Source organism: Epinephelus moara, chromosome 19 (assembly GCF_006386435.1).
Source record: "Epinephelus moara isolate mb chromosome 19, YSFRI_EMoa_1.0, whole genome shotgun sequence".
In the NCBI taxonomy this organism is placed as follows: Eukaryota; Metazoa; Chordata; class Actinopteri; order Perciformes; family Serranidae; genus Epinephelus; species Epinephelus moara.
In genome coordinates, this window is record NC_065524.1 from 18,378,094 (window position 1) to 18,393,303 (window position 15,210).

Below are 15,210 nucleotides of genomic sequence, written 5' to 3' on the forward strand. Positions count from 1 at the left end.
CTTCAACTAAAACGTTTGGCTGCTTTTAAAGGGACAGTTCACCCTAAAATCAGAAATATCTATTTTACTTCTTAACTGTAATGCTATTTATCAGTCGAGATTGTTTTGTTGTGAGTTGCCGAGGATTGTGGGCAAACATTAATGGCGTCCTCCACAGCTGAGCTATAACGTTAGCTAGCTCTATGGTACTCGGTGAGCTACTAGATGAGTCCTTCTTTCTGCGCAGTGATACAGTTGGTGGATGTAGAATGGTAGACAGAAAATAGTCCCTACATGAAACTGCTCACAACAAGGTCTGTGGATTATCTTGAGTAACCCGGTCATTATTTTTGTCTAGTTCCATTATATTGGAGAGAAGGCAGATATATCTACAGCTGATATCTTCAACACTCAACTATCACACAAACAAAAACGAGACTGATAAGTAGCACAGGTAAGAGGAAAAATATGTGTTTTTGTTTTGGGGGTTAATTGTTCCTTTAATCACATTTACCTAAGCGATTCATAAGATTGCATGTAATTAATTCAACTATGTTTAAACTTGATAATAATGCCAACATACAGTAATTACATACACTGACAAATCCCCATAATACTCCTGTTTACATGTCTATTCAGATAGATTTGTAGAAATTAATTGGATTTTTTTGTTTGGTTGTTTGTTTTCCTCAAACAAATAATTTCTTTCCTGTCCTACAACTATCACAATTAACTCAAACAGATTCAGCCTTGATTCTGCACCACTTAATCATGTTGTTTACTGCAGCCCTGAAGCTGCATTGTATCTGACAAGAAGAGAAGTTAAAGATAGTTGTGGAAGTTGAACTGGATTAAGTGACGGAAATGAAATCAAATGTGTTGTTGGTACCACAGGACCCTCAATTAGTAAGATCAAAAATCAGTTTTTGCCCGAGCAGTGTTAATTACAGAGGGCACATGTCAAAGGATTGTGAGACCTGTTAATTCACACTATTATACTAAAGGAGTCAAGGTGCCAGAGTCCCGAGGACAATGTAGTATTTCTGTTCTCCCTTTCAACCAGCTTAGGGAAACTGATCCTATTTTGGCCATCTTGGAAATGGCTCCTGCTTTCATAACAGCCGTTGTACCACCTACCATGAGGAGGAGGAAGTGTCAAGCAGAGACAACACATGCGACTGAGAGGGAATACAATCAAAAGCTTATCGACTGCTATACTGTAGAAAGTAACAGGTGAAAGACTTGTCTGGTAAAGGAGTGCAACTCTTCCTTACATAAAGCAGCTTTTCTCCAAAAGGAAAGAGCACCTCATCCACCCTTGGCATGAGTATTTTTTTTTTTTTCTTATTGTGTCTGGCACATTGAAAATGCAGTGAGAGGGATGAGTGGTGAGCACTAAACGGTTCCTTGCCTCTTAGTCAACCATCCAGCTCATCTAGATGTTTTTAACATACCTGCTGTTTGATCATGTTTACTACTTGCTAGAGTTTCAATCAGAACAACTTCAATTTAAAAAAAATCTTAATGATTAAATAGAAACAATATTAAGGACAAAAACTGAAGATGATCCAGTATCATGACAATTATTTATTTATTAATTTATTTGTTTTATTAATCATAAATCAAGTACAACAAAAGTGTACCGTCTGTACACATACTGTACCGTTAAATCCCCATAATCACATTCTCTAACCCTGACCCTAACCCACACTGTGCCGACATCTGTTACATAATGTATATTCTGGTCTTCAAATATTGGTTGGATTCTACAGAAGCATGTGCACTGACTTGAGGAAAATAAATGTTACATTCAATTCAGTATAATAAGACACAGAAAACATACCTGACAGCAAGAGGTGAAAACTTCGACAAATACGAGCGTATAAACATGAACGTATGTTACCATAATATGAATTTATAAACATAGCTTAACGGCGCTAAAACACGGAAATTACTTCCAAGAGCAATGTCATTTACCTCTCGGGAGGCAGACGGGAGACACCCTATATAGGTGGGGTACCCCCAAAGGTGAACGTAGGGGTATAGAAACTGAGCATCAAACGTTCCACATATTGACTATGGAGGCCAAAGCGTGTCAGGTAATAATAATTGAAACTTATGCAGGGTTTACACTTAATGCAGAAGCACCACAAAGCACACCAGTTTTCCGTGGAGTGCTGCCGGTGTCATTTTGGTGCCAGTTTTAAGCAATTAGGCTTTTCACCCCGGACTCGCCACGGCACTGAGCCTCGCTGCCAGCTCATGATCTGCAGCGGTAGTTTCAGTGTCTGGTTTATGCTTTCCTACAAGTGAATCTGGCGAGAAAGCTATTACATTCATATACATTATTATATTAGAAACTATTATTACTACTATTATACTACTGTACTACTACTATTATAAACTACCATATGTATATTGGCTTTTATAAACGATATAAAGGAAATTTTAGATATGGAATAAATGATCTGATTATAATAAATGATAAAATATGCATCCCATGCTTACTCATATTTGTCAGTTGTGTCTAATCAGAGATTGAGAGAGACGAGTGGACACACACACACACACACACACACACACACACACAAGCAGAAAGAGACAGAGCTCTCCATGTGATTAGAAAAGAGCAGAGGAGCACACTGGCGTGAATGACCAGGCTACTGTTGACAGGTGGCAGTGCGACAGTTGACATATCGGGGTGCTTCCGCGTCTACTGTGAAAATGGCGTTATGCCTCTGTAGCATTCTAGTGAGTGCTCGTTTTTTTCTTCCATTTTGTCCAATCCAGAGCCACGGCATTAAATCAGGCAGTGTACTATGTCTGCATGCTTCGTAAACATAGAAATAGTATTCTCCATGCCATGTCTCCCTGGGATTTTTTTCCACTGTGGCATGACCAAAAGATTCACAAACATGGATATGAATTGACATCCGCATATTCTCTAAATTTCAGGCTCTTCACTGTGGATGTGACAATAAGAATAGGAATACACTGTGGTGGAAAATGGCATCAGAAGGGCATCACTTTTTAATAACCCTCAGTGTGACACTGGATCAAACGCCAGCTAAGGCAAAAGAGGGTAGACGTCAAAGTGGTGACTGATTGGCTGGTTGGTCACAGTGATGTAATGACGCTAACACCTTGATGAGCAGGTGCTCAGTGCCAAGCTCTCCATTATCTACTCTAAGGTCATTACCAGGCCATTACTCATTTGGAGTACGTACTCAAATGGAAATGAATCCTCAGGAATTAGTTACCAAGGACCCAGACAACCTGAACCCTGAAGTCCTCTTCAGTGTGTAATTAACACGGGGTATAAATGTATTTCAAGAAAAAGAAGAATCTGAGTATCAGTTGTGTTCTCTGGTCCTCTGCACAGTGGTGATGCTGCTTTCCTCGTTATTATAGCAGCCGTTTATTTGGGAAAAAGTTTCATCTTGGTCCATTTCATTTTAGATCCATACTCATACTCTCTCAAGCCATTGACACAAACTTGAACCCACGCAGAACTGAATCTGGGTTTGGTTAATATTCAGTCACTTTACTTGAAAGTTCTTTTAATAAGTAATTAAATTAATGAATAAATGTGCTTTTTTATGGCTTCATGAAGTCTGGCTAAAACCTGATGAATTCTCAGCATTAGACGAGGCTTCTCTTCCAAATTACTCTTCCCACCATGATGCTCACGCTGTTACTCTTGGTGGGGGAGTTGCTTTGATCATAAACTCTGACTTGCATCTAAGTCTTACATCGAACATCAGCCTTTGTCAGTAAAGTTATTTTTTTATGTAGTTGTACTTACATCATTATATCATCATATCATCAAAGACCACCCTCTTGGATGATATGATGATCTACAGCTCTTGTTTTTTTTTTCTCAAATGTTAATGATCCATCAGACCAGTTTAAATAGGCCTTCATCTGGCTCATTGATGCATTTGATTTTATTTCATTATGATCGCTTCCTTTACAGATTTATCCATCTTCATGTCCATCTAATGATCAATCCCTCACCCAAGAAATTAACTGTCGTCTTAGTTGTTTATTGCCACAGCGTTAACGCCTCCATCATCACATCTGCAACTCCCATTATTGGTTACATTAGTTCCCTGGAGAGTCTTTCAATGATTTTAATGACATTCTGTCCTCAGCACTCCTGACTCAATTTCTTCCCCAAACTGAAAGACTCTCTTGAGTTGAATCTGTCAGTTTATTTTAATAAACTCTGTGCTTTGTGTGTACAGTTAAGGCATATTACAAAACCTCAGTATGTCAATAACATTTTTTATTATGGAATGTCAACTCCAAATAAACTTTTTGCAGCATTAAAAGTTTATTTCACACTTAATATCAATACATTCAACCCCAGGTTTTGATTTTGACATAGTGGCTCGATTTGCCAATAAATACCCCCTTGGTCATTGCTCCAGTTTTTCTGTTGATGATTTTCTTGTTCTTTATTGCCATTAAGGTCAATGCTATCAGAGACAAAATTATGAATGTTGTGGCACAAGACCCCTGGAGCCCGCCTCACTCCGTACAAATGTCTTACTCACAGTTAAAGCTGCATTTTAACCATGAGCTGAAGTCCAGTTTTACCTTGGAAAACGTATTACATTATTTCTAGTTTAAATCCCAGTAATAAAACTTCTAATACAGAGGAGTGTTTTCACTCCATGGACTGCTGTCTGTTTCCTAGCAACTTGCCGGTTTCCACAGCATTGTTTTAAAGAGCTTCAGGGGGAAGATGGTCGTAATTTTATGTGTTGCCTCTGAGATGTCAGGTGCCCAAGCAATTTTCAACAGGAGACTCCCTCAACCCCAACACAAATTAATAGTCATTTTCTTTGTATCAAGGGGATCATCATCAATTTGTGTTACAATGGAATATGTCAATCAAGTGCTATTCTCTTGAAAGGAAAATGTCCATCTTGTAATCCACAGACACCCCTTACCTTTCAAAGGAAAATAATGTTTCAGAGATTATCTGCCTGCTTGGTTTTGTGCAAAAAGTCCCTCTCTATGAATTAATGGCAGTAAAATCATGTTCTGATTAAGATAGGGCTTTGTAATTAAAATCATATTCTTTGCTTAAAGCTGCTCCAATCAATATTTTCTAACTTTTTTCCCCACAAAAAAGCTCTTATAAACCCACTGTACACTTCCAACCCAATCAAGAAACAGACAAACTGAGTGACTCACTGGTGAACATAGTGGAGCATTTTGCAGCTATAGAGTAAAACATTTCCTTTAGAAGTTGGTGGAGACCAAAAAGTAGCTAAAAAAGGGTAAATATTGGATATACATCTTTCATGACACCAAAAACATTCAAAAATTGGAGGTTTGTTGCCAAGTTGTGTGATTATCTGTTTTTGATACTCAGTTTTAGAGATGCAGTTACATCCCCAGGTCTTAAAATGACCTTGGTGACAAAAGTAATTAGTGAACATCACCAACAAGTACAAAACAATACCCATATTGTTCGGGGAAAAGTATGGAATTTTATTTTAGTCATTCTCAAGCCTGAATTAGTATGAAAAAAAGAAGAGTGTAAAATAATGTCTGTGTTTCCAGACTGTTGTTGCTATCCTGTTTTCTAAAATATAAAATTCAGAATTTCTAAAAATAAATCGATGATACAAGCAGAGTGGTTTTTCATGCCAAAACGTTGTGAGAGAGTGCGGGGCCGAGTGAGCTTGATGATATCAAAAGCAAGGCAAGAAGTATGGCGTGAAACTGAACGCACACTCCTACGCAGAGCTGCCTCTACACTTGTAAGTCACAGCCTGCAAAACAGTTCTGCCCCAAGTGCCTTAAGTGTACCAAATCAGAACATCTGTGACCAAATTGGTTTGAAAGGAAGTATCTTTGAATTGCATATTTACATATGCATCAAAAATAACCAAATAGTAAGCTTGTCTGAACAGTTTTGAGTTTGCAGTGATGTAGTTATCAGTTAACAGACCGTGCCTTTATGGCTGCATTCATTGTTGTTTCCATGGACACAGTGAATAAACAAGACTGCACAGACGCTGTGAAAATGAAATTAACTTTTTTCAACTCGTTTTCGGTTCTTATTTATAAACATACAAAAAATGTAGGGGGATCAATCAAATGATGTTATTTTTTGATATGTTAAGGGAGATGATACAAATATAGATAGCACTGGTTGGTTTACTTCCTTTTTTGGCAGTGGTGAACTTTGTTTGGTGTAAATTGATTTGTTTGAGCTGCAGTTGGATTTTCAAACCATGCATTCACATAAGGGTGCTTTCAGACCTAGAGTTGTCTTGCTTTGATCTGAATCAGGGTCTAATTTTGTTACCAAGTTGTATAATTGCCTAGAATTGGTTTGTGTTCTCACGGCAGCATTTATAAGCGGACCAGATAAAATGGTTGTGTGAGAAAGCTGCTCTTGATTCGTCAGAATTTCGATGTGGAAAAAATCCAGGAAGTAAACAAAACGTTGAAGAAGAGTACACTTATAAGATAAATGTGACATTTTCTAATGCACAATGGAGGGACAACTACGCAGGTTGATTTTAGCGCTGGTCATCGTGTACTATATTGCTTGCAGTGTTCATTTTAAGCAAACCATACAGGTTGAAAATGAAGCGCTCCAACTAGAAAACAATGTTTTGATGCATTGGATGCGCTGAATGTGCATATTAAGGCAGTACAGGAGGAGGTGCACATTAATAATCCTCTAGGACTGTAACATGCTCATGTTTAACACAAACAATGTGTCATGTGACTGCAGTTGGTTCGGATCGAGGTCGGTACACGTTCTCACCATAAACGAGCCATACCAGAGTTTGTTTGTAACCGGACCGAGACCACCTCTTCAAAAAGGTCTTGGTTCTGTTGTTTTGGTGCACACCTCATTGCGATTGTTGTGTTCACACCTGCCCAAATGAAGAGCACTTAGGGGGCAAGCAAACTTGAGTGAGGTTGAACTGAAGCAAACAGGGCAGGGGGGTAAAGCACCCTAATAAACATGTAGCTGTTTGTACTCAGATGTCAAATATTGTCTGAAAATTCTACTGAGAAAAGTATGGCCTTTTGAAATGGAGAATGGATAGGAACCTTGGTTGTAAACAGGCGTAATTAGCTTCCTGTTGGTATAATGAGTGGTTTAGGTTAGGCTACTTTGATATATTGTCTTTTGTGTCTGCATCTGAAGGTCTCAAACACTGCTCAAATGGATTTCCTCTGCAAGCGAAGAAAAACAAGATTTAATACAGCGAGAAGATGCTCTTGGTGAACGTTCATCTCGGAGATTTGAAAATAGTTCTGTTGAAGGAACATCAGCATCCTCAAAGGACATTGGAATTGCTCTGAAGTGCTCTGTTGCTTTTTAGATGGAGTGAACGTAAAAGCATACAGTGTAGGGACACGAGTGCTTGCCGATAGAGAGGCTTTCACAAAGAACACAATGTGTGTGTGTGTGTTTGGGGTTTTATGCATGTGTTTGTGTTTGAGCACGGGGATGAAAGTTATACATAATGCATCATGCTACACGGGGCAGCACTCACCCTGGTATCATGTGTCAAGGTGAAATTACCTGCACTCGCGCACTGCCCCATGCTCTTATCAGAGAATGGTAATGATTTCAAGGTGAAGTGGGTCAGTGGTGTACATGATAATATATTTAGGCAGACCACTGTTGTGAACCATCTGTAGGTCCCACTCGGAGCCCTGCAATTCAGGTGAGCAGCTGGAGAGCTACAGATGGCTGAGGTAGTGGAGGGAAAGAGTGGGGTCATGGGGATGAAGATCGAGTTGCTTCTTCTATTATCTGTTGATCCTTGTGAAGTACGAGCTGATTGTTGGTACACCTTCAGAGCTGCCGTGGCTCTGCTCTATCTAATCTTTACTATAGATGAAACAGCACAGACACAGAATTTAAAATTCAGCCCACTAAAGGGGAGCGCTTTTGAAAACGCTCGCTTTAATGAATACATTCTAAAGCACACTGAGGTATTGCTGTGGACCTTGATGTCATGTAGCTTAGTATAAGTCTGATTGTACTGTTCATGGGGTTCAAGTCAGTGTGAGGAGCAGTGTAAGAAACAGTGTGATAGGAGCAGCTCAGCAGGGTTAGCGTTAATGCTCCAGATGGCTCTCTAACATAGCCAGACAGTGCATTTCGTCTTCACTTGAGCTTTGTGGACTTTCTCCCTCGCCTTGTTCTGTGGAAATTATACAAGTCTGATTAGTAGTATATTGAAATATTTTTCCTTTTATTGCTTCAGTGTGCATGGCTGAGCTAATTAATACATGTGATCTGAAGGCAAGCATTTTTCCCTCCTTCCCTTTCTTCTTGTGTTATCACACAAAAACAATTGGAGCACTGAAGAGAGACCCAGACACTGCACGCATATCATTGGCACTTTCCACATTTGACGTCATCAGCATTTCCCAAGCCTGCCAATACCCATTCATGCACATAAAGGGGAATGACTCTGCTTAAGAATTCTTATATTATTCCTGCACTCAGATCAATAGCAGCATCAAGTTCTGTTAAAATCTGGAGCGGTAAGACTCAAAGGTGATGTCAGCGGCATTAAGCAGGGAGCTGCTCCACAGACAAAGAAAGCTATTGGATTTTATAAGCAATAAACAAGTTTTGAGTTTTGATGTGTTTATATTTATGATCACGGAGTGCAGTCAATACTGATTGAGCTGTTCTTGGTCATAGCACACTCCAGACAGAGTAGAGTTTTGCTTACCTCTTCAAAGGCCAGTTTGAAAGGTGCCCCCAGAAAATTGCTTCGTTAGGAGTCAGTGTCAGGTTCAGATGGGTGCATTGAGTGGATTATGACTGTTTAACTTTTAACTTTCAAACAAATGCCCCTTTAGTAAAAAGGTTAGTAAGCTGCTGCTTGGTAAACCAGTAAGCCGGCAGGGAAAGCTTTTCATTCTTTTTGTTGGTGGACTCTTCTATCTACTTAATGGCGATGACATAATCGGTAAACAGAGATGTTGTCTGGTTTGTCTGTTGTCTGGCAGGGTTGTCACAATTCCAGAATTTTAAACTTCAGTACCATACTGGTATAAAAAAAATGATAATCAATACCTCTTTTGATACCACAACAAAAAGAAAAGAAAGTCCTTGTCTCACAAAATAGGATTTTTTTCCTCCCCTTTTTTAAATTAAAAGTCTAAATACACTGAAAGTGTCTGACACATACGTGTTGAAGTGCACCTACTGAACAGGAAACAAAGGCAAAGGCATTGTCAAATGAAGACCCAGCAATCGACGTCAGTGAGGCAGAGAGGAGAGACAGAGAGGCGAACTTGAAGCGAGAGTGCACAACAGTTTAAGGCAACAGATGACAGCTGATGTTAGCCCTGTTAGCTTAGCTCAAAACTTTATTAAAAATACAGTGGTAATGCTGCAGTGCAAAATGAAAACAACTACCACCGCCAACCACAAAATGACTATAGATGTTAAAAGATTTGTTGTCACACATCAGCTACTAAATAAGAACAATAAAAGCTGAGACCCTTGTTAGATAAGTTAGCATAACAGACCCACCCTGTACCATCTATCATGAAAGTTTGACAGCTATAGGTCATAACACTTAACTGGCAACATAAATTTAAAAACAGCAGTAACACATAGAAAATTAACATTCGGTATATCTGTAAAGCATACAAACTTGTGCCTGCCTACATATCAATAGCGACCTTTGCTTAAAACAGAATTTAAATCTGATGCCTGCAGTGCACCATAGGAGCATCAGACGTGTGTGAGGCAGCCAAATGAGGCACATCAATTGTCACTTTCAGTGCATTTGGGCCTTAACCACCTGGCTGCACAAAGAGCTGGTGCAGAGAAAGTCATGGTAACATTTTCATTAAGATAGTCCACCTACAGATAGTTCATTTTTTAGTATTTGTAACATTTCAACACCTTATCAGTCAAGATTAAACAATTCAAGTGTTTGCTTTGTTTGTAGATGTTTAACAGATTGTCTATAGAGTTCATGTGACAAATCATGAACATGTCACATGGTTTGTTGCTGGTGAGTCTGCGGCAACAGCCACAGGTTGGGGACCAGTTGATATAGTTCCTGTTGTTTCATCTGTACAGGCTTGGTTTTGGAAAACTGATTGTAAATCAGGTTTTTTTAAGGTTTCAATACTTTTGATACTATCAAGTTCACAACTAAGTGTGATCGTATTGTTTTTAACGTGGTATATTTCAAAGTATTGGTATTTTTGACAACCTTAATCAAAAACACATGTAACCGTTTCAGCAAGACAACAATCAGTATAGCCATTATTGCTTATTAAAAGTTAACAGTGGGATATCTTCTACATGTTTTGAACTTAGTATGAACCCACTATATACAACAACAGGATTCATTTTAGATCTTATGGACTGTTCTACAATACATGGATCGTTTGAAATTTGCACTTCACATAATACCTGGAGAGTTTGAGACGGTCCCAGATGAAGTTGCACACCCCTTACTTCATCAGAGAATCGGGGTTACATGAATAACCCATAACCCTATGGTCCACCGTCTTCACAATCTGTTGGTGTCTTGTTGCGTGTCGCGCTTTTACCTTTCGCCTTTTCAATGTGTAATACTGGATATATTCAATGCAAAGCTCCATTAAATGTTGCATCATCCCAGTTCTATCAACTGGTTAAGCCATATTCATATTGACAGTGACATGGCTTTCCTCTTTTCAGAAGACCGGTTGTCTTTTTTAGTTACAGTGACAAAATTGCCCGAGGCACTGCTCCATGGAGTAATAGCAGTCTGTTTTTGGCTCTTAAGTGAGTGCGGACCCCTTTATAACACAGATGTATAACAAGTGCTACACTTGTGCAATTATAAACACCATGTAGCAAAAGATGTGTCACATTTTATTGCACTCATGCTGTTTTTCTGGACGGTAGTCCACACCACCGAGAAGCTACTTCTCATATTTCTCTTAAGACAAAAATTCTGTTTCCTCGGGCTAACTCTTCATCTTCTTTCCTTTCTTTTCTCCTCCTTTACCTGCGCCCAATTATTCTCTTAACTTCCTCCTCATCGGTCACTTTGTTTGAGAAGTCTATTTTTTCTTACTTTTTATAATGATTCCTTCTGTCCTTCCTTCCTTCAAGGGTTTCCATATCAATTAATCAAAAATAGAGAATGGTGGAGGATGTCCTAGGGTAGTGTGATTTAGCAAACTTTAAATTTAAAACATTAACATTTTACAGGGGACAGCTTCAGCTGTATTGTAGCTTAGTTGGAGGCCTTATGAATTAAAATACTTTGCTGTCACTTTATTTCTCTTGGAGTTTTTCCACTTAAAATGTACACATGAAGCTTATACTAGATATGAAAACTTTATACTGAAAGTAAATTTGACAATCTTATGAAAAAATTTAAACTCAGGTTCACCTACTCAGCTATTCTACAAGGTTTTAGCCATACCCCACAGCCCTTTTCTTTAGGAATTGCCAAGACAGTGAACACTGTTTTTATATTTTTTTATGGCAGATATGTTTTCCCAAGGTAAAAAATGAACCTCTGCAACAAATTATAAATTCTGCTTATATAGCAAGGGCAGTCGTGTTTGTGTATCCTGCTGATTTTCTATAACACAGCTTCTCAGGTGTTAGAAGTTCATGACTTGCCTCTGGCATCAAACGTTGTAGATTGTCCTATGTGGGTCTGAATAAACAAGCATGTAGGCATGCAAGTACATAAAGTGTAGAGAAGTGCCCTGTATATTATAAAGGCAATTGTATTCTTTTTTTGCAACATTTTTTATTGGTTTTACAAACCAACATAGACTTTATTTTTCTTTTTATTGCATGACAACTCATTTTCCTAACTTTAGCATCCTACATTTTTTAAATAAAGTGTTTAGAACCATATATTATGTATTTATGTGTGTAATGCAGAAACCTTGCACCTTGCACCAAGTCCCCTTCCACTCATAAATGTATTTTTCTTATGTTAGTGTCAACAAAAATGTCTGACCTTGACAATACTGACTTGTATCTGTGCAACGTTTGTCACTAGAAGGGTGTTGTCGATTTCCTGTACTGAAGGGGGCGATGTCTGTTCACCTCCCTAAAATCTGAGATTCAGACGTACACCAAGCAAAGTAGATTAGGTATGTCACTAATATGAAAGCCAATTGCTGTCTAACAGGAAACACATTTTGATGTGGGGGACAGACTTCAACACAACACCGGCAGAGAAACCTGAAACCTCCAGTGTTAGCATTAGCATAGTAAAAGTTTTGACAGCAGACATGGTAGAGTTTTTGGTTTTTGGATATAAACCGGACCCTGAAGCTTCTGTCCATTATCTACATAGAACCCCATCATAGCAGATTTTCCGATATGTTTCACAACCATTAACGCTGTGTCAGCCACTGCCAGTTAGCCTGCAAGCTAACAAACTACATAAACAAATAAATGATGCTAACTAAACTTACCATTCTGATACGTCTGCTAGTCGCTGACAACAGACTTCATTTGAGACTTGGTCTGACTGAGGCTCAAACATGTATGGCTTACTCTCTCCGATGCTTCCTCTAAATGCTGACGCTAGCCATCTTGATCTTTCACTGGTCAACCTAGTATGAGCAGTGCTGGAGAAAACAGAGAGTAAAACCCAGTGCACACAGCGATGATGTCAACTATTGTGTGGGGAAAGCCATGTTAAACAAAATATTTATCATGTCAAGAGTATTTTTTGACATACTTTAAGACCTGTGTGGAGAGGGACTTCTACTTAAAGTGCTGTGAAACAACAACAACCAGCTACAATTAACCATCTTGTGTTGAATACAATAGTAAATGTGCTGTTATTGTTATTAATGCTCCTTTGTTTTCTCTGTCCCTTTCAGACCAGTGCACTCTGACAAGATCTTATCTCTTCCTCCACAAGTTCTGGTTCTTCAGCACCATCTACTACTTTGGCAACTGGGCCTTCATTGGGGTAAGTACAAGCATGTAAATCTTGTCTTAATTTTAAGTAGTGTGAGAATTACAGTCTAATGTTCCCAGTAGGAATTTGACAGGTGAGACTCTTGTTCATTATTGGCAAAGACAAATAAAAACCAGTGAAAATAGTTATTTTGTATCTGTTGAGCAATAAATCATTTACAGCAACAACATCTATAAAACATTTAATTCAGTTCAAAATCGGTTCAAGAGTGTTTTCTTCGGGGGAATAGCGTGAGAGCCAAAGCACATAATTTAATTTCTACTGGAAAAAAAAAAAAAAAAGGTTACTGAAAATGATTTTCCAAGACTGCACACAGCTAATCTCCTCAGCAAAAATATTTAATAGCCTCTTTCCTGGTGCTGTTGATGCATTCTATCGATCAAATGATCCTCATGAAATATTTCCTAATGTGTGCTTTGCTCATTATTTTTAGGCTTTCCTCATTGGTCTGGTGGTGTCCTGCTGCAGAGGGAAGAAGTCTGTGATTGAAGGAGAGGTGGAGGCTGACGACTCAGACTTAAGTGATGATGAATATGTGCACTGAAAGTCAGCATTCACAGGGCCAGATTTGTAAATATTCCCACCGTAACTTAAAGGGACTAGAAAGTACAACTTCATAAACAAATGTGTGTCAGTAATTTGTCATTATTTAATTTATTGGTTTTAAGGAGTTATTGCGGCGGCGTCTTGTGGATTCCCGCCTTGTTTTGAGTTGACACATCTGTCCCCTTAATGAGACTGCTGAGACTGATCGTTGCGTCCTTCTCAGTCAATATTATTGATGACTTTGGGATTCTGGGAGTGTCCTCCAACTCAATCCTACCTTGAGAATTCACTTATCAACAGTTTGAAACTGACACAAATTGGTCATTTTTCTACTAGAGGAGACACTCTTATTGCAGTAGCAGAGACAGAGTCACACGCTGCTCCAAAACTTTATGTCTTACTTGGAGCTAGGACATAAACTTACTTTTTACATCCTCTAAGCACTTTCTAGACCCTTTAAATGGTCACTTTATGACATTATCTATAGCTGGCTCTCGTGTACATAAACATAAAATACCGAAAACATTGGAGCCTACACAAACTGGTCTGCCTGCTTGTTTTCTGAGGAGCTAATTGGTATAAAAAATAATGATTCTAAGTGTTGACAGCAGTAACGTTTTCAAACTTTATTTTGCTCGTTTTGTCTGAGGTTAAATATAGTGCTAGAGGTTTGCTGCTTTTCTCCCGACACTAGTCATTTGCAGACCATTATTTAAGCAGACGTTACTGTACTTGCATACCTGCACTGTGTGAAATGTAAAGGACCAATTACAGCTGTCGTGTTTCCAAAGTTTCACTTATTCTTAGTTTTTAAATAAATGGGTTCAACAGCTTTTTGCTGTCTGTTTTGAAAGAACCTGAGAAAAATGGAGAAGGGGATATAAACAGAATTAATCAACTATGGATGTAATTTTCTTTTAATTTAGGAGTACTTTTCATTTTGCCAGTGCTCTAGAGTTTGTGACTTAGAACTATTAATGGCTTTTTTTCAGCTATGTTTAATTTCTTTTCAGTGTATTTAGCAGTGTCAAAATGAATATAAACTGTTCATTTAATCAACAAATTGACAGAAAATATGAATATGAATGGCCTTTTTTAATTTGGAAACCAAATATTTGTGCCTCATGAATGTGTAGCACCATGATGGGCACACACTGCTGTGTATGCTACTCCAAATTGGACTCACAGAAATCAGCCTGAATCTCATAAGTTTGGTTTTTGCTTTGAGATACTGGTTTGGTTATGTAACACTGAGAATCAGTGGAGCCAGCAGCAGGGAATGTGGTTACATGATGACGACAGAAGCTGCATCACATGTAGTTTTACCTGTTACTGGTTGAAAGGAATGCTGTTGTTGGAAGTTGTGTCAGTATTGAATGATACCTGTATCTTAAGAAATAAAACCATTTTAAAACACACTTCGTGTTGGTCCGGAACATGTCGTTTTTTCCAGTTTCAGCTATTTTGACCCTTTCTTTCATACCCACACTGGGTTGGAAATTACTATTTTTTGTTTAGTTCCACTGTGGCCGGTGGATTCCAAAATCTACCAGCCACTCAACAGATTGCCATTGTCTTTTTGGCTGGTGAGGGAAGCAAATCTAGCAGCCACTTGCATATTTTACCAGCATTTGGTTGGTGGCTGGTGGTAATTTTCAAACCTGTACCCAGTATTCACTGCATGGTTGGCCCAAACAATATACAAAAA

General features: G+C 38.6%; 1 protein-coding gene across 2 annotated transcripts in view; it reads left to right on the forward strand.

The window, feature by feature from the left end:
• lmbrd1 (LMBR1 domain containing 1) overlaps positions 1–14,920 on the forward strand; it is a 71,320-nt gene extending 56,400 nt beyond the window's left edge. For both annotated transcript variants that reach the window (XM_050071208.1, XM_050071210.1), the window contains exons 15-16: positions 12,856–12,947; positions 13,390–14,920. In XM_050071208.1, the coding sequence (XP_049927165.1) occupies positions 12,856–12,947; positions 13,390–13,500 (203 nt within the window). In that variant the 3' untranslated portion in view covers positions 13,501–14,920. The remainder of the gene's footprint in view (positions 1–12,855; positions 12,948–13,389) is intronic.
• Positions 14,921–15,210: the final 290 nt, after the last annotated feature.